The 20075-nt window shown below is 36.8% G+C and overlaps 1 protein-coding gene across 3 annotated transcripts in view; it reads left to right on the top strand.

Moving 5' to 3' along the window:
- The window catches only part of CRYBG1 (crystallin beta-gamma domain containing 1), a 280505-nt gene that overhangs the window by 248462 nt on the left and 11968 nt on the right, over nucleotides 1-20075 (top strand). For all 3 annotated transcript variants that reach the window (XM_074187268.1, XM_074187269.1, XM_074187270.1), the window contains 7 exons: nucleotides 6496-6622; nucleotides 6811-6843; nucleotides 9450-9562; nucleotides 10372-10501; nucleotides 17343-17482; nucleotides 18949-19072; nucleotides 19506-19664. In XM_074187268.1, coding sequence (XP_074043369.1) covers nucleotides 6496-6622; nucleotides 6811-6843; nucleotides 9450-9562; nucleotides 10372-10501; nucleotides 17343-17482; nucleotides 18949-19072; nucleotides 19506-19664 — 826 coding nt within the window. The remainder of the gene's footprint in view (nucleotides 1-6495; nucleotides 6623-6810; nucleotides 6844-9449; nucleotides 9563-10371; nucleotides 10502-17342; nucleotides 17483-18948; nucleotides 19073-19505; nucleotides 19665-20075) is intronic.

Below are 20075 nucleotides of genomic sequence, written 5' to 3' on the forward strand. Positions count from 1 at the left end.
TCCCAGCCCCTTGCAAGAAGTAAAAAAAAAAATGTGTTATATATGACCACTGTCCCCCCATGGTCCATCCTCTCCTCCTTTATTCACATCCCCACCCCTTCCCCCTGTTCCCCCCTCCTTCTTACTCCAGATGTCTATACCCCACTGAGTATATTTGCTGTTTCCTCTCCTAGCCATCTCTGATGAGAGCAAAGGTTCCCTCATTACCCCTTGCCTCCCCCCTTCCATATCATTGCAATGGCTCATTGTAATAAAAAAAATCTTATTATGTGAAATAATCTTGGACTATTCCCCCTCTCTTTTTTCTTTCTCCCATTCCATTTCCCTTTTTTTCTATTGACTCCATTTTTACACCATATTTTGTCTTCGAATTCAGCTTTCTCCTGTGCTTCAACTATAAAAGCTCCCTCTACCTGCTCTATTAACTGAGAAGGTTCATATGAATATTATCAGTATCATTTTTCTATACATGCAGTTCATCCTCATTAAGTCCCTCATATTTCCCCCCTCTCCTCCAAACTCCATGCTTCACCTGAGTCCTGTATCTGAAGATCAAACCTTCTGTTCAGCTCTGGCCATTCCAAAAGGAGCATTTGAAATTCCCCTGGTTCATTGAAAGTCCATCTTTTTCCCTGGAAGAGGACATTTAGCCTTGCTGGGTAGTTCATTCTTGGGTGCATTCTAAGCTCTTTTGCCTTCTGGTATATTGTATTCCAAGCCCTATGAGCTTCCAATGTAGTTGCTGCTAAGTCCTGTGTGATCCTGACTGCAGCTCCACGATATTTGAACTGTGTCCTTCTGGCTGCTTGTAATATTTTCTCTTTGACTTGGGAGTTCTGGAACTTGGCTATAATATTCCTAGGGGTTGGTTTTTTGGGATCTCTTTCTTGGGGGGATCGGTGGATTCTCTCCATTTCTATTTTGCCCTCTGCTTCTAGAATATCAGGACAATTTTCCTGTAGTAATTCTTTGAAAACGATGTCAAGGCTCTTTTCTTGATCATGACTTTCAGGTATTCCAATAATTTTTAAATTATCTCTTCTAAGTCTGTTTTCCATATCAGTTGTTTTTTCAATGAGATATTTCACATTTTCTTCTAATTTTTCATTTTTTTTGTTTTGAAGTATTGATTCCTGATTTCTGTTCAATTCATCAATCTCCCTGAATTCTATTCTTTGTCTGAAGGATTTGTTCTCCTCAGAGAGTTTTCTTATCTCTTTTTCCATCTGGCCAATTTTGCTTTTTAAAGCATTCTTCTCCTCAATAACTTTTTGAACTGTTTTATCCATTTGACCTAAGCTGGATTTCAGCATGCTATTTTCTTCAGCATTTTTTTGGATTTCCTTGACTAAGCTGCTGACTTCATTTTTATGTTTTTCCTGCATCTCTCTCCTTTCTTTTCCCAGTTTTTCTTCCAACTCCCTCATTTGATTTTCAAAGTCTTTTTGGGGTTCTGTCATAGCCTGAGCCCAATTTCTGTTTTTTTTGGAGTCTTTAGATGCAGGAGCTTGTGCTTCCTCATCTTCAGACTGAGTATTTTGATCCTTCTTGGGCTCATTTGAAAAATATTTCTCAATAGTCTTCCTTTTGTTTCTCTGCTTGCTCATTTTCCCAGCCTGGGCCTGGTTTGGGGGTACTTCCTGACCTTTTGGGACACTCCCACAAGGGTCTCAGTGTGTGAGGCTCTGTCCTCCCTCCTGGTCTGTGAACGACCATATGCGCCCCCCCTCTGCCACGGAGGGGCCTAGACTGATCAGGGTCTGAATGTGGTCAGAGCCCCAGAGTCCTGTTCCAGGGGCAGAGGACAGAGCTCGGCAGTCTCTCTCTTCACTCCCCTCCCTCAGCTCAATGGGCTCATGCCCTGGGGGCTCCTGCTTACTGGCTCTGCCTGCTTCTGTTTCTGGGTCTGGGCTGCTGAAAGACCAAGTTGCTCCCTGTGTGCCCTGAGGGCTAGGCTCTGCGGGCTCGCTCTGGCAGAGGTCCCCGCTGTTCCCCCACTTTGTGCCCAGTGCTCCTTGGGGTGCAGCTCAGGAGACTCCCCCGCTGCTGTGAGCTGAGACTCCCAGCACCCTGGGGCTGCCTCCAGGAGGCTGAAGTTCTTTGGCTCTGGCGGGCCACCCCTCTGGCCGGCCGCCCCTCTGACCCTGGGGAGCAGAGCCTTTCTGCTCTTTTCCAGGTTACCTTGAGTAGGAGAACTGCCTCACTGTGACGCTTTGTGGGTTCTGTCTCTGGAAAGTTTAGTTAGATTCCTTAGTTGATGAGTTTTATCAGAGAGCTCCTAAGACTCCATCCCTTCTTGTCGCCATCTTGGCTCCCCTCTGGACTCTTAAATTCACTACGTCTTCTACTGTATTATTCTGCCTTTCCTTATGACCTTCAAGGTGGTTTCCAACTCTAAATCTAAATAAAGAATCTGATCTTTGTGGGGTTTTTTTTCTTCCTTGTGCACTTAGCTTTTTTGAGTTATTGTAATATTTGAGTTTTTTCTTTTTAACTAAAAATAGGGGGGGGGTTCAAATCCGGTCTCAGACGCTCAATAATTACCTAGCTGAGTGACCTTGGGCAAGCCCCTTAACCCCATTTGCCTTGCAAAAACCTAAAAAATAAAGATAAATAAAAAAAATAGTAACTAAATCTTAATCCAGTTTTATGATGATTATAGATTTTTGATTTGTAGAATTTATTAGTACTGTGGCTTAATGGGAATATCATAGCAAAGAAACCAAAAAATATTTCAGAGCACAAAATCTATTAGACAAGGACTTTTAGTCAAGGCCTGTGTAGGTAACAGGTGACTTAGGATCTTACTTGTCATCTCTGACTAATTAATTGTGTGGCCTTATAGTCTTCTCTTGAGCCATAAATTTCTTTCTCTATAAAGGGAATTGAATTAAGGCCTTTTCCATCTCTATTTTATAATGTTTGATCTAATCTAATTTCTAAAAAACAGCATTTTTTCAGTGAGTTTTTCAACTTTGAACTCCCTTGTTTCTCTTTTTTCTAACTCATTTTCATGCTTTGATGGATCAGTGATCTCATTGATGTGGGTACTGTTCCTTTGAACAATTCAGATCACAACCTACCCACAACTTCTCATATTTTTTCCTTGTTTCATGGGTTGCCATGGCTAAAGAATTCATCATCTGTAACTAACCACCTTGTGATGAGACTTTCCCTTCTTAGTCTGAGTGGCTACTATGCCATTACTAACTAGCACATCTGAAGATATTTCTGTGAGTGAAAACCACTTTAATTGAACTTCTCTACATCTCCCCCCCCATTCTGGAAAATGGGGATAACAGTCCAATTACTAGCCATCTTGTTCATTCTTTGTGAGGATAGAGTGTGATGAATAAGGCGAAAAGATTCTAAGAAGTTTTAAGCATGACCTGGAGTCAGGAAGACTCATCTTCAGATTTGGTCTCAGACATTTCTGAGTGATCTTGGGCAAGTCGCTTAACCCTGTTTGCCTCAGTTTCCTCATCTGTTAAATAAACTGGAAAAGAAAATGGCAAACCACTCCAGTATCTTTGCCAAGAAAATCCCAAATGGCCTCACAAAGAATCAGACACAACTGAAATGACTGAATTACTACAACAAATCATGCCAATGAAAGACCCTATTCCTTAAGATCCCAGGGAACCATTTAACGTAGTGGGATACTCTTAAGCTTGAGAAATTTCTGGAAGTGCTCACTTGAGAGAGTTTTTGAGGTGTTGGATGCTTAATAAACCTATGTTGGATTGAATGAAATATCTTTCTAAGTCACCAGAAACTAAAACCTTGGGTAGAGTAGGAGCTTAATAAATGTTGCTTGAATTGGATGGTAATAAATTGTCTTGATACCAATCAGCTTGTTAGCCAGTGTGTCTAATTAAGTGGTTTTATTGTGAATTAATACCTTTAACAGCTTGCTTGGAGGTGTTTGTTTTTGTTATTAAACTTTGAGATCAGATTCTCACCTCTAGCAATTACATTATTTAGAGGAATTTAAAAGATTAAAAAGTAATATGCTGAAATGTAATCTAAGTGAAAAAATTTGTTTTTAAATCTGAGAAAAGAAATGCTATACATTTTAACAATGGTGAACACTGTGGCTCCTTAGCCAATCATTTTGAATTGTGGAATAATATTTGTCATTGTGGTTTATTACAAAAGAGGCACAGCCCTTTACTTCTGTGATGTAGAAATGTTTTTGAAGTCAGAAGCCAGAATTCTTGCTTGATCACTTAGTGGAAAAGACTTAAAATAACCTTTTTTTAAAATCCAAGTTCTTTGAGGTTAATATGGCTAGGATAAATATAAATGTTATCATTAGAATCTTTTTTGATTTTTGATTTTTTGATATTTTTAGTTTTCCCACTAAGATTCTGAAGTGAGAACATTAAGGTTTTGTGAGAAGAGATTTTTATTATCATTTTGATTTGTTACTTGGAGAAGTTACTGTGCATAATAAAGAAAGATTAGGGCAGAATTAGAAAACTACTTCCTTCTTTGTCTCTTCTACCAGGGAACATGGAGGCCTTGAAGGTTCTGCCCTAAACCCTTTTACCTCTCTATTTTCCTTGGTGATTTTACTCACTCATCTGGCTTTGTTCATCAGTTCTCTACAGATAACAGTGACTCCCTCAATCTCACTTCTGTTTCTTCTTTTTTTAGTTTCCCTAGTTCCTATCTTTTCTCTTCTCATTCAAACTATTATAATTTCTTTTTTTTTTTAATGTTTTTTTTTTTTTTGCAAGGCAAATGGGGCTTGCCCAAGGTCACACAGTAGGTAATTATTAAGTGTCTGAGACTGGATTTGAACCCAGGTACTCCTGACTCCAGGGCCTGTGCTTTGTCCACTGTGCCACCTAGCCGCCCCTTATTATAATTTCTAATTAGTAATTTCTAACTGCTTCCATACTGATGCACATTCTAATGTTAATCCCTTCAGTAGTTCCCTATGCCAGCTTAATAAAGATAAAACTCATTCCCAGGGTTCAACCCCTCCACAGTTAAGCTCTAGCTACTCTTCCAGTCTTATCTATTTCAGGTCCCATTCACACATTTTATAATTGAGCTACAACATAGACTTTTCACCTCTTTTTCCTATTTCTGTGTTTTTTTTTTTTTTCTCATACTATCCATCCAAGTCTGGAACAAATTTTTTCATCTCTTCTCTCTCTGATGATGTGCCTTCCTCTTCAAGGCTCAGTCATCACCATCATCATCATCTATACCACCACCACCACCACCACCACCACCACCACCACCACCACCACCACCACCACCACCACCACCATCATCTCTCCATTCTCAAATTTTCATATCACTTTGTCTGGCACTTTTCCTTTAAACTTATCACACTTCTTTCTCCCCTTCCTTTTTTAAAAACCATAATTATTTGTGTGCTTAAATGCTGAGAACTCCATCTCATCTATTACCATTCTTTCCAATGCTTATGCTTTTGAGGACTCATCCTCATCTTTGTTCATTGTCCTCTTTGTATTGATTTGCCTGGACCTGTGATTTTATCTTGCTGGAAACTTCCTCTGATACCATGGCAATTCTTCTGTAATTTATAGACTGAGAGGATTGTTGGAGGGAACTGAGAGAGGAAGTGATTGGATATAGCTAGTTAGAATGTGTCACACAGAGGCATGACTAGAACCCAGGACTTCTTGACTCCACACCCAGTTCCATATCTACTACAATATGATGTTTTTCACCTTGTATATTGTTGTTCAGTAGTGTTTGATTCTTGTGACCCATAACATACCAGGCCATTCCATCCTCATTATCTCCTGAAGTCCAAGCTCATCTTCATGGCTTCACTGATGCTAATCTATCCATCTTATCCTCTGCTGTCCCCTTCTCCTTTTGCCTTCAATCTTTCCCAACTTCAGGGTCTTTTCCATTGCGCCCTATCTTCTCATGTGGCTAAAGCATTTTATCAGCTTCAATATTTGACCTTCCAAGGAATAGTCTGAATTAATTTCAAGTATTGACTGATTTGACCTTCTTGCTGTCCAAGGTACTCTCAAAAGTACCACAATTTGAAAGCATTGATTCTGTGATGCTTAGCTTTCCATATGGTCCATCTCTCACAGTCACACATTGCTACTGGAAAAAACCATAGCTTTGAATATGTGGTCTCTTGTGGGCACGGCAATGGCTTTGCTTTTTTAGTATGTTGTGAAGGATTGTCAGGAATGTGTCTTGATTTTGGGGTTGCAGTCGTGTTTATTCAGTTAAATACAAATGAATGGAAATTTATGGAATGTATGTAGACTTGTCAAATTAGAGAGATTCCAGAGGTGATCTGGTCCAATCCATACCTGAACAGGAATCCTCTTAACAATACTATTTCTTGAGACAATAGATGCATTTTGGAAGCAAAACTCTGAAGAATTCTCTATTTTTTCTTTCTATATATTAAACTGAAATATTTAAGAGCTTTTATTAAATCTAAATAACACAAGCAGTAAGAAGTCTGATTTTGTTCCTTTTCAGATGGGTGGCCTATGAAAATCCAGACTTCACAGGAGAGCAATATATACTTGATAAAGGATTGTATACCAGCTTTGAGGACTGGGGAGGCAAGAATTGTAAGATCTCTTCAGTTCAACCTATCTGTTTGGTAAGAGGACATATTTTTGTTCAAATACATTTCGTAAAGTTCTAGATTTAAATAGTGTGTGCCAATATAATAAAAAGGTTTATATGGATTATAGCAAAAAACATTTTAATACTTGCATACACACATACCAAACAATAAAAAATATTTACAGCTCATTTTCTTTTCTTTTTTTCTTTTAACATTTTTAGGATACCTTTACTAGCCCAAGGGAAAGAAATAAAGTAAGTAACTCTTTGAAAAATGTATTATTATTATTATTATTATTATTATTATAAATTTAATAATAACCAAGACAACAGAGATGCAACATCAGAATATTCTTCCATTAAATTCTTAGCATTGATTATGGTGGAATCAAATGAGTTAACAAAGAACTCCCCCCAACTCCCCATATAAAGCATTTGTTTTATGGCCCCATATAGTCTCTCTGAGGTTCTGCAATTTTTGGCATTCTTTTAAACAAAATTATATAGTTGAAATCAGTATGTATACATTCTAGTCCTGATTTTGCTTTGAAGTATTTTTATATAGATCTTTTTATATTTCCTTCTTGGGCAGCTAGGTAGCTCAGTGAATAGAGTGCTAGGCTTGGAGTCAGGAAAACTCATTTTTCTGAGTGCCAGTCTGACTTCAGATACTTAATAGACATGTGATCCTGGAAAAGTCACTTAATCCTATTTTCTTCTTGAACTGAAGAAGGAAATGGCAAACCAATCCAGTATCTTTGCCAAGAAAACCTCAAATTGGGTCATGAAGACTTAGGCATGACTTTAAACAAATTAATAACAATAAATATTTCCTTCTGTATTTTCTCTTCATCATTTTTATGGCATCATGATAATTCATTACATTAATATGCCATATATATGAATCAGTCTCTGAATTTGAGCCATATAGATTATTTCCAATGTTATAGAATTATATGTATATATTATATAATATATGAAATATATAAATTTTTTATCTCAAATTCTAGCATTAAAATTGTTGAACCAAAAGGTATCATCAGTTTTGTAACATATATTACATAAAGTCTTCCTGTTATTCAAGATATTTGTACCATTCTCCAGGCCTACCAACAATATATTAAGAGTACCCATGTCCTTACAGTCTTACCATCATGGATATAATCATTTTTGCCTTTTTTTAGGGAACAAAGCGGGGATTTTGGTGGGTGAAAGATTATTATCTTAAGGTTGTCTTGATTTGCATTTCTTTGTTAGTGAATTGAAGCAGATCTTCATAGATTATTGACAGTTTGAATTTCCCCCCCAAATTGCCTATTCTTTTCTTTGATCATTGCTGCACTGGGGGAATACCTATCATTAGTGATTCCTAATGATTTCTCTATTTCTAGAAACAGAAATTTTTAAAAATTCAAAGCAAAAGCTTTTATTAAGCACCTACTATTTGCTAGGTACTGTGCTAAGTACTGGAGAATACAAAGAAAGTTTAAAGACAGTCCCTGCCCTCAAGCATCTCAGAATCTAAGGAGGGAGACAACACAACAAAATCTCCAAAACATGCTGGAGAATACTGGTGATATTTTTTGTTAGTTTGATTAATAGGAATAGGAATTGGGACTTGAGATTCCAGTAATGTGAGGAAAACTTCCCCTATTGGTACAGGTCTAAGCAACTTAGCCTTAGAGAGTTATCTGACTATGAGAATATAAGTGACTTGACTGCCAGCTCACATGCCCTGCACGTTTTGAAGATAGAATTTAAATCTCAGTGTGCCCAGTTATGTGCCTGACTTTCTATCCACTTTGCTATGCTACTTCAAAGTTATTTAAATGGGTTGAAAAAAATTTTATATATATATATATATATACATATATATATATGCATATATATACATATAATATATAAGCTTATATTAAATTGTTATATATTATTACATTAAGTAAATTTTGTTATATATTAAATATATAATTACATATTTTAAGTTAAAATTTTTAAAAGCTTGATTATTAATATTCAAGTGTATGTCAAAGAAAAAATTATGGTGCCCTCAGCCCCTCAGGTGGAGAAGTTCAGTCAGCAAGTGGGTTTAGGCAGAAAGATAGTGAGTTATGAAGTAATAGAATCTTAGTCTCAGCAAAAGAGAATGGTGTATATAAAAGATCACATTTCTGATCTCCAGTTCCTGTTTACTGATCCCAGTGCAAGAGCTTTTTGTGCCATCACCATAGCTGCTCCACTGTCTATCCTACACAAATAGCAAGTGCACATCTTTAGGAATGATGCTATAATTATTTTTTTTAATATTTAAAGTTACTAATCTAACTTTTGTCCAATCCCTTAAATGTTGACTTTCAACATCAACTGAGTTTTATAAGTAAAATTCATAATGGGCATACTTAGATTGCCTCAATTATGCAAGTATAAATACCACACTAGTTTTCATCCTTTATTTACCTATAATATTTTGATAGGTCAGTAGGTATTTTTCCACATTGAGAGGGGAGGAAAAAATTATTGTTTCCAAAAATGTAGCTGATTATGAAGGTTAAAGAGATGACATAGAGAAAAATGACAGGAAAACTTTAAAATATTTTATTACTTGTTACAACAAATGTTCTCAAGAAAGTTATTATTTTTCAGTTGTTGGATTGATTGCCTTTGATCTTAACAATAATATTTAAAAATTGGATATTATGGAAATAATGTTTACAAATGATCTATTAAAGAAGTTATAAAAAGGATTTTGAAATTTTAAAACTTAATTTGTTATAACTAGTTGTTAGAGGATTTATGAGTCAGCATTTTAGAAATAATGTGTTTTTAGAAACTAATTTTCTGCCTTTATGCTCACTTTTTCAAAGGTTCATTTATTCTCAGAATCAGAATTCCGTGGTAGCCATAAAGTTTTTGAAGAAACTACTAATCAAATTGAAGATTCCTTTTCTGCAAAGTCTTGCAGAGTTTTGGGAGGCAGGTAAGCAGAAAGTCTTTTATAGAGCACCTATCATGTTTGCATTACTGGGATAGGTACTAGTAACATTAGATGCATTCCTAGCACTCAGGAAATTAATTGAGGAGATAAGACTAGCTTGACATAATACTAAATAATACCAGATAAGTTTTTAAGTGCTTAATTGGGTAGTAGAGGCTATAGTTACAGTAAAAGTCTAGGAGGGAGTGAGAATAAACATGGAAGAAGTGGGATGTCAGTTGAGTCATAAGACTTAGAATTTTGACAGGATTCCAAGGCTTATCTAGACCAGTCTCTAATCAAATCATAAATCTTAGCTATAGCACCCCCAACAACTTGTCATCATATGTTTATTTTAAAATCTCCAGGGAAACTTACTATCCTCATTTTTTTTAGAGAGCTCTAATTATTAGAAAATTTCCCCTTTATTGGTTAGAAAGTTCTGATTTCCTTGGTCAGATAGAGCAAATCTTATTATTTTATCCTCTATTGGACTTGTCTCCAAATATTAGGCAAAAATTTTTAATTCCCTTAACTATGGTTTGAGTGTTTTTCTTTTTCTATCCTTGTTTGGTATAAACAAAGTCAGAATGGAAGGAAAAGTACCCTTGTTCCATCAGAGCTACTCCCCCCCATTTAAAAAAATCTTCCATATATATAATCTTTCTTTGCTGTTAATTTATATTTTTTCTGACTTTCATGTTGACTGTCTTTTAAGGGGAAAAAACGAGTTTTAGCAGTATTCTAATCTCAGGATTAAGATTTTTCTGTTCATATCCTTCAACTCATATTTTTTTTTTAATTTCCCACAGCTGGGTTGCTTATGATGGGGAAAATTTCTCCGGTAATCAGTATGTATTAGAAGAAGGACACTATCCTTGTCTATCCGCAATGGGATGTCCTCCTGAAACGAATTTTAAGTCTCTTCGCTTTATAGATATTGTAAGTAAATTAACATGAAAGCTGATTTATAAACATGTAAAGCTCATGTTATGTATTAGACTAACAGAATTCAGGAATTGATAGTCTATGGGGTTGATATTTATGTCTTTATTTGGAGCTTTATGGTTGAGAGGGAGGAGGAATTTCTTAGAGTCTAGGCTCATGTGATCATAAACTTAAAACTAGTAGGAGGTATAGAACAAGTCCAACTCCCTCATTTTATAGACAGGGAAACAGGGTCAGGAAACTTATTTGCCCAAGATCAAGTTAAGTGGCAGAGCTAGATTTGAACCTAGATTTTCTATCTACTCATCTAGTACATTTTCAACCAAGCCATGAAAAATGAGTCCTTTTTATATTGTACTTATTGTGGCCTTTTCTCAGACTACCCTTAGTAGTTTAGGTCCAGAATTGGAATAAAATGAGACACTTAGCATTCATCTAAGAAAATGAGGTTGACTTAGCTATAGTTGGAAAAGCCCATGTAGAAAAGGGAAGGGATGTCTGTTTATCCAGGATAAAACTTTCCAGTGTTGTTCAAACCTAAAGGAAGAGCTCTTGTCCCTTATGATCATATGTACCCAGGTGATCAGGTAACTTCAGAAGGGACCTGAGCCTTAGCCACCTGAGTCAATTAAATTTTGAGGACTCTTTGAGAACCTTTAAGGGAAAAACTTGCTTTGGGGGTGAGGTTATGAGCTGCCTTCATAGAGCTTATAGCTCTAGAAGAGGTGATGGGCCATGTGTAGCAACGACACAAATGGTTGATGCTATAAAATAATAGCTATTGTTTTCCAAATGAGTGGTACACATTATACATAAGAAATAATGCCTGAATTCAGAGGAAGTTGAGATAGTTGCTAGGGAAATGTTCCATGTAGGTAGGATTTGAGTTGGATAGGTGGAGAGGAGAGGTGAAGAGAGGTGAATAGTGTGAAAAGAAATAGAGACTGTTGTAAATACCTGTCATTTTGGGGGGAGGAGGCAATTAGACCAACCTGACTGAAGCAGAGAGTTTATATTGGAGAATAGTAGAAGATAAGGTTGGAAAGGTAAGTTGAGGCTTGAATGCCAATGGACTAGAATGCTAGGCTTGGGAATTCAAGTTTTATCTTACACGCATATGACAAAACTATTGAAGGTTGCTGGTGCTTGTGCACCAGGAACATAACATAATGTTTTATGTCTTAACACGTCTGAACATTAAAGGCAACACACTCTTTGGAATTGTGAATCATCTGTCTTAGAATGTATTTTCCTTAAAAGAGTCTTCCTCTTGAAATTTAGTTTCTATTCGAAAAGCAGAAAAGTTTTTTTTTTTTTGAATGGGTTGGCTTCTTAAAAATGAAGAAATGAAATCAAGAAGGCTTAAAATGAAGAAATGAAATCAAGAAGGCTTAAGGTCAAATTTGGCCTCATTTCCTAGCTGTGTGACCCTGGACAAGTCACTTAACCAATCCTGTTTACCTCAGTTTCCACATTGGTAGAATAAGCTGGAGAAGGAAATGGCAAACCTCTCTTGGCCAAGAAAACTCCCTGTGGGGTCATGCAGAGTCAGATACAACTGAAAGGACTGAATAGCAACAAACCTGAATTTCTTCAAGTGGCATGTGACATATTTTTTTCTCATAAAGGGAAACTTCTCTGCAAGGGAAGCAACACTTACCTCAGCCCAGGTCAAAGCATAGCTCCAGGTGTGTCTGTGGATATAGGGAGCAGTGGATATAAAATGACAACACTGTGATGATGATATTAGCTGTTATTTCTATAACTTTTAAAATTTGCAAAGCACATTACGCTTCTTATTTCATTTGACTGTCCAGCCTTGTGAAATAAGGACTGAAAATAATTACTCTGATTTTTATAGAGGAAGAAACTGAGATATAAAAAAAGATTAAATGTCGGGGTGACTAGGTGATGCAAGCCCTGGAGTCAGGAGTACCTGGGTTCAAATTCGGCCTCAGACACTTAATAATTACTGTGTGGCCTTGGGCAAGCCACTTAACCCCATTTGCCTTGCAAAAAAACCTTAAAAGAAAAAAAAAGGTTAAATGTCTATGCTCTCTTCCCCTCCCCACCTCCTCCATGGCCACACAGCTATTAAACTGCTACAAGTGGAATTTGAACCCAGGGCTCTCCTAATTCTAAATCCAGAAGTCATTCATCAAGCATTTAATAAGAATGCACTGTGGAAATGATACTGGGCTGTTGTGTACACACAGTAAAGTAAAAGACTGGAAGTGATTAGAAACAGATTTTATGTGCTCTTGTTAATCATCATCATAGCTGGGCTCAGAATGTTGGTTTCCACAATAATTATGGAAATAACATGCTCCTCAGCCCTAAAGACCTTCCACCACAGGGGAAATTTGGAGCTAAGAGACTTTAGCAAGCTGATAGTCCAATCTCCTTGTATCGATAAAGAAACTGAGTCCCTGGGAAGGGAAGTAAATAATCTGACCTTCAGTTACCTCATTCGCGAGATAATTTATCAATGAGCAATTTTTTTAAGAACTTAGTATAATTTGGATACTGGTATATATGGGAAGTCTTCCTCTCCAGATTGTTTTTTTTTAAACTAAGTTAAAGAGGCTTTGCTTCATTTTTTTCTTTTAGTCTTAATCATTAAATGGGTGTTGCTTCAGTTAAACTGAGATCTGTTAAAGACCCTAGCTTTAAAAGGCCAAATCTTGTACTGTATATAAGGCCATTCCCAGTCATCCTGATCTACATGTATGTTTGTATATGTGCATATACATGTATATATATGTGTGTGTATATATAGACAGACAGACACACACACACACACATACACACGGTTATTAGACCCAGATGACTCTGAAGGAGAAAGTAATACTAGTGATTTTGCATGCATACACACACACACACACACACACACACACACACACACACACACACATCTCCCCCCTTTAAATCCAATTCATTTGTAAGTCACAGCATCACATCCCTGATGCCATGGTCTTCTTCACAAATAAAGAACAAACAACAGTGACAACACTGGGCTTAAAGGTCGGGGTTACAAAGCAAGATAACAGCTTCGGCAGATTGAGCTCTCAAAGAAATTATATTGCAGTGGGGGGGAGCACAGAGTGAGGATAGAAATAGCAAGAAGACGATGTGGTTCATATGGAATATATGCAGGGTAAATGAGAGATAATCCCAATGGGAAAGGACTAACAGTGGGGAAGGCAAGGCCCTTCTTAGGTGGGTTTGAGCAGAATCTTCAAGGAAACCAGAATTTGATGATGTTTGTTCTACTCATCTCATTATGAAGCTGAATGAATGGATAGGCTTAGAAGAAAGCATCCAGTATAGATATTGTAGAAAGTATTTTTAAAGCACAAAGGGTGGGGTTAGCTAGGTGGCACAGTGGATACAGCACAGGCCCTGGAGTTAGGAGGACCCGAGTTCAAATGTGGCCTCAGACACACCTAGCTGTGTGACCTTGGGTAAGTCACCTAACCCCATTGCCTTGCAAAAATCAATCAATCAATAAATAACCAAACAAATAAATAAATAGATCACAAAGGACCATATAGATGAAGATATTTAGGGAATGGGGCAAATGGGAAGCCTCAGCAAACTTTGAATACTAACTAAATCCTTATTATTAAGTAAATAGTGAATGAATGAATAGCATAAAGAAAATTCTTTGGATAAAGATTTCTGGTACCAAGATAACAGTACAGTTAACTTCAAGAAATATTTGACAGTAACATTCCTATACAGTTGAAATTGGATCTGACTCCTAGTGCATTATACCAAAACCTTCCTAAGAAGTTCCCTCTTGCCGAAGTTTTCCTACCCATAAATTATGTTTTCAAGGTCTGACAGTCTATCATTTTCCATTTTCCTTTAAAGGTTTTAGTAGCTGGTCGGTCCCTCTAGAAGGCTTGGTTTATCTGTAGTTGATTATGTTAATTTTTTTCAGCTTTTAAAATAATATGCGTGAACTTCACTGTATTTCACTGTTGGGTGCCTTTCTCGGCAGTATTTGTGACCACAATAGACTTGATAATTTTATGCCTAGACATTTTTTTTCTATTTCTATCACAATTTTCCCCTCTTTATCATGAAGTAGAAAAACTTACCTATATTGAATATTCCCTGTGAAAACTTTGCTGATCCCCCCCCACATTTACCTTGTATTTACTGTTTATGTTTGATATATACTTATTTTTAAATATGAGAATTTATATAGAGGTATGTTTCTTTACATATATAGACTTAATGAAGTGTCAGTACTAATATAGGCACATACAGATTTACATGGAAGTTATGTGTATGTAAATGCATAAAAACACTTTATGCATATATCGTTTCTCTAGTATAATGTAAATAATAATCATAACAATCATAATCATAATAATAGCAGCAGCAGCAAACAATGATATAGCATTTATTATGTTACAGGTACTATCCTATACATTTGACAAGTGTCATCTCATTTGACCCTTTTTTCAAGCCTGGGAGAGAGGAGATCTGATTCTTCTTCCTGTCGTTGTTGCTGTTGTTCAGGTGTCTGGCTCGCACACCAGACCCTTCTGTCCCTCCACTGTCTCTTGATAGTCTGTCCAAGTTTGTTTGTTGTTCTCCATTTTATACATCTTGAAACCGGGTCAGATTGAGGTTAAGTAAAGCCTGCCCAGGGTTGCACTAGTCTTCCTGACTCCAGAGCTGGCATTTTATCCCCCGAATTACTTTACCTGTCTCCTCATGTAAACATCTTGAAGACAGGGTGTTTTTTGTTTTTTGGGGGGGTTGGGGGAGGGGTTGTTTTTTTGTCTCTCTGTGACTAGTGATTAATCAGTAATTGTTGATTGATATATAAATGATTTTTCTTGAGATATGGAGATGACCTCAACAAAATATATAAGGGGATTCATCCCTTCTAAAGCTCGGCTCATAGAGTAGAAGCAGATCAAACTTCCAGAAGGCTTGATGAAGAGAGAACTGGCCATAGGGACAGGAAGGCCTTAATTGCAATGTCACTTTGGACCCTGAGCATGTAGTTTTAACTCCCTGTGCCTCTATCTTTGTCTGTAAAAATAGAAAGATTGGAAAGAATGGCATCTGATGTTCCTCTGATATTCCTATTGCTGCTTCGACTCAAGCTATACAGTGTAGTAGAATGGAAAGCATGGTGAATAAGGAGTGCTATAATGCAGGTCCTAACCCTTAGAAGCTGTGCAGACTTGGGCAAGCCACTGCTCCTCTATAAAATGGGCAGAATGATACCCAGAGCTCCTACATCTCCAGGCTGTCAGAGAATCAGATGAGATAATGTAAAGCATGGCCCTGTCAGCTGTTATTATGATCACTACACACAAAGAGATGGCTGGCATTCAGTACTGCTCAGCCCCAAAGTGGCTCCCCACAAGTATGCTCTATAGAAAGATTTCAGACTTGTTCGTATAGCTAGACACCAGTGTGTGTGTGCACATGACTGCCGACTCTAACACAGTGTTCCTTTGTTGTGAGTAGTCACAGCAGGAAACCTGATTTTTTTCAGAATTTGAGCGTTTGAATCCTAATGGTGCCTGAGACTTTTAAGTGGTCAATTAGAATTTGATGCATGGCTAAGTGGACTTGAGCTCTCAACAGTCTGTCATTTTAGCTGAGATTTTTGAAAAAGTTAGTTTGGAATGTCTCCAAAGTACTGTAGAAAGCCAAGATTGTCAGGTTATTTCTCCAAGCCTCTGTTGTCCTGGGCATGTTATTGTGCTGTCCCCCAAGGGTGCGTTACCTAGCCACGCTTGTTAGGTATGTAATACTCCTGATGACCAGGCAGACCGTTTCTACTACCTAATATTCTTTGTTTGCTGAGCCACAAAATGCTTATTTTTGCATGTTGGGGCCTGTCCACATAAATTGGGCAGTTAGGTTCCACACCCATGACATGAAACTTTAATCTGAGGGAAGAAAACATTGCAAGCTTCAGGTAGCTTTTTGATGTATTGTTTATGATCTCAGGTGAATATATATCATGGGAGGTTGGTATAAAATCATAAGGGTTTCTTTGTAATTCAGATGGAAATGAGCAGGTTTCTCTTGGGTCAGTGGGCAAGTTTTCCTTCTGCTGGTGTTTCTCTGGTGTTTTTCTTTCCTCATTTAATAATTGTAGCAGGTGTGCATTTGATAATTTATTTTCCTCACTGAAATTTTTCTTTTGAAAATTGACTTTTGGGGACACATACATAGAAAGGCATCTAGAAGGTAATTTTTGTCTGTTTTCTGCATGGAGAGATTACTATGATTATAGTACACTGTGGAACAATTACAGAGCTCTTCAGGTCTTCCCCAGTTAGCATTCTGTACCGAGTTTTTCAGTGCATCATGAAAAATGGTCAAGTTAGACATACATAGACTCCATTAGAGGGGTTGTTATGTTGCTTTGCAGGTTTCTTTATGTCTAAATTCCCCCTACTCCCTTTTCTATGACAATTTTCAAAGAATTACATACTTAATTACCTCCCTTTTTGTTCAGTAGAAAGCCTGTTGCCCAGATATTTTCCTTTCCAGACAACTCTTTTAGTTATCTGTAGAGTTATTTAAAAAATCAATTTGGAGGGAAAAAAATACCTAAATTTTTTAGAAAGGGGAATTTACTGACTGTCTGAATCTGTTAGAGCTTATATTTTTATTGATTTTTGTATAGATATGTGCTTAAATTATATGTATATATTATATATATATATATACATATACATATACATATATATATATACATATATATATATATATCCAAGCTATCCTTCTCATTAATTCTAATATTAGGTTAAAATTAACAGCTAAGCATTCTCTCTCCTTTTAAAAACAGGAATTTTCAGAACCAGTCATAGTTCTTTTTGAAAGAGAAGACTTCAAAGGAAAAAAAATTGAACTTCATGAAGAAGTGGTGAACCTCCGATTCCTGGGATTTAATACTCAAATACGATCTATCCAGGTTATTGGTGGCATGTAAGCTATTTATTTATTCCATTTTTCAAATTATAAGAAAATAGTATCACATTGAAAAGATGCTGCTCTGTGTACTCATGAATTTCTATTCTATTTAACTATAGAGTTAAAAAAGTATAGGTTATGGTTTAACTATAGTCATTATGAGTTCCCCAGACCAATGAAATCATGTGTCTTAGCTACCAAAAAAAATTCAACTATATTGGTTAGTCTTATGAATTGTAATGTTGCTTTGATTTCCTTTCATGACTAAAAATGAATATTTAAATTAGCAAAAGCTTTTTATGTCTAACCCTCTAATAACTCTGTTCAAAGCTAGCCATTTATTCATTCAGAGCCTAACTTTATTGTGATAGTTGTTGGAAGAAATGCAAAGTTTCAATGAAGGTCAGGTTCTTGTGCTGGTCACTGGGGATATAAGGACAAAATGGAGGGTTCTTGCCCTAAAGAAACTTAAATTGTGCTGGAGGAGCTTAAGGTTCATTGAATCCCCAGGTGACTCTTATTTCCTAGTGGAAAAAATAATGGAAGTGTTTTATTTTTTTTTAAATATACTAGAAATTATATGCTATTTAAGAATCATTACTTGTAATTTACTGTATCATGTACACATTTTTCACAAAATATAGAAATTTTCTTGGCTATGATTTAACCCACTTGTATACTCTTCCCCTGTAACCTTTTTCACCACCTTCCCCAACTCTTCTAGCCTTCTTGTTGGAAAGAGTAATCAAAGTATTTATATATATATATATAATATATATATATGAAATTGTAAAATATTTCTGTATTTTACAAAATACGGAAAATTTGTGGCTGCTATTTAACTATTTATATGCCTTGCCCTCTACCCCTATTTTTTTTTCTGGCTAGGATCAAGCTAGCATTATTATGTTAGGATTTTCTACTCATAGTTTTGCAATCAGAGAAATGATGTAAGTTATTGGAGGGTGGAGTGGGCAAGAGGAACCCTAATGGTGTCCACATTTGTCTTGTGGAGAGTGCCTTGATTGAGAACAGTGTCATTGGATACGCAGTCCTTTTTTCAGGGTTTGAAGCAAAGACTATGACTTTAAACAAAACAGTTCTGATTGTGAGTGATTTGGGGAGCTCTTTCTTGTACTTCACGGTCTATATAAAGTGGAAATGACTCACAAACTAGTTGGGCTATTGCACTAAAAGAGAACATGAGTTTTATTGTCTAGTTCCCTTTTGTACAAGAAATACTGTTTTTTTTTTAAAGAAAAGTATCCTTTAATCTGTTGCTTATAGTATATATGTTTTTTCAAGGTGACATTTTAGATTATTTAAGAAGACAGGGAAATGAATTGGGATTTTAATTTTTTCTAATCTATAATTTGGAAGGATTACTCTAGAGAGTTTTAAGATTCCAACAATAAATGTAATTTGTGTTTCTTTTGATATGGGCATTGTCATTGATTGTAGGTTACCCTTTTTTCCCCCAGATGGGTCACATATGAATTCAGCAATTATAGGGGGCGACAGATCTTGCTGTCACCTGCAGAAGTATCCAATTGGTATGAATTCAGTGGCTGTCGCCAGATAGGTTCTCTCAGACCTTTTATTCAGGTACTGTTTCTTTTCTTTTTCAGTGTTCTGCATGAGCAGTTCTCACGGCTGTGATTTAGCCAGCTGTGTCCTCTCCCCTCCACCCGTCTTCTGCTGGCATCCCTTTAATTTCAGAATGTTATTCCCAGCGAATGAGTTTAAATTTGACTTGAGTCACTTCCCCTTTAATCTCCCTTCCTGGCTGAGTTGAGGGTTCCTCTCAAAGTGCTGACTTATCTAGCCTTAGAACATGGACTCTTCCCAAAACCCTACTGTGTTCCCATGGCCCTTCTTCCAGAATTTCATCATTTCCCTCATTGATAGAATCTGGGACTCCCTGAGTCATGCCAGCATGCAGATTTCCCCTCCACCTCCACCAGATTCCTATAAAACCGTGGGCCTGATCAATACTATTCCAATAGTGCTTCATTAGTGTTGGTTTCTATTTTCCCAGAAACGAATCTATTTCAGACTTCGAAATAAAGCCACAGGGTTATTCATGTCGACCAATGGAAACCTAGAGGATCTGAAGCTTCTCAGGATACAAGTGATGGAAGATGTCGGGGCAGATGATCAGATATGGATTTACCAAGAAGGATGTATCAAATGCAGGGTAAGATTGGACAGTGAGACCTTGCTGCCGTTTTACCCTTAATACACTTCTCCCTCCAAAGAGTGTTCTGTCTAAAACATAGCTTTTATAAAAAAAAGGGTTTCTTTGCTCTGGGAGAGTACCCTCCCTTTTTCAGTTCCTGATCTAGTTTCATATGGTGTCAACTCTGTTCATTTGCATCATTTTCATTATGGTTTTTCCTCCCTCTGTTACATGGCAACAGAAAAAGGATGTGCTTATATCTCTACAGCCTTCTTTTGTTTTATTTAAAAAAAATTTTTTTTTAGGTTTTTGCAAGGCAAATGGGGTTAAGTGGCTTGCCCAAGGCCACACAGCTAGGTCACTATTAATTGTCTGAGGTTGTATTTGAACTCAGGTCCTCCTGACTTCAGGGCTGGTGCTCTATCCACT

The sequence above is a fragment of the Macrotis lagotis genome, chromosome 5, assembly GCF_037893015.1.
Source record: "Macrotis lagotis isolate mMagLag1 chromosome 5, bilby.v1.9.chrom.fasta, whole genome shotgun sequence".
In the NCBI taxonomy this organism is placed as follows: domain Eukaryota; kingdom Metazoa; phylum Chordata; class Mammalia; order Peramelemorphia; family Peramelidae; genus Macrotis; species Macrotis lagotis.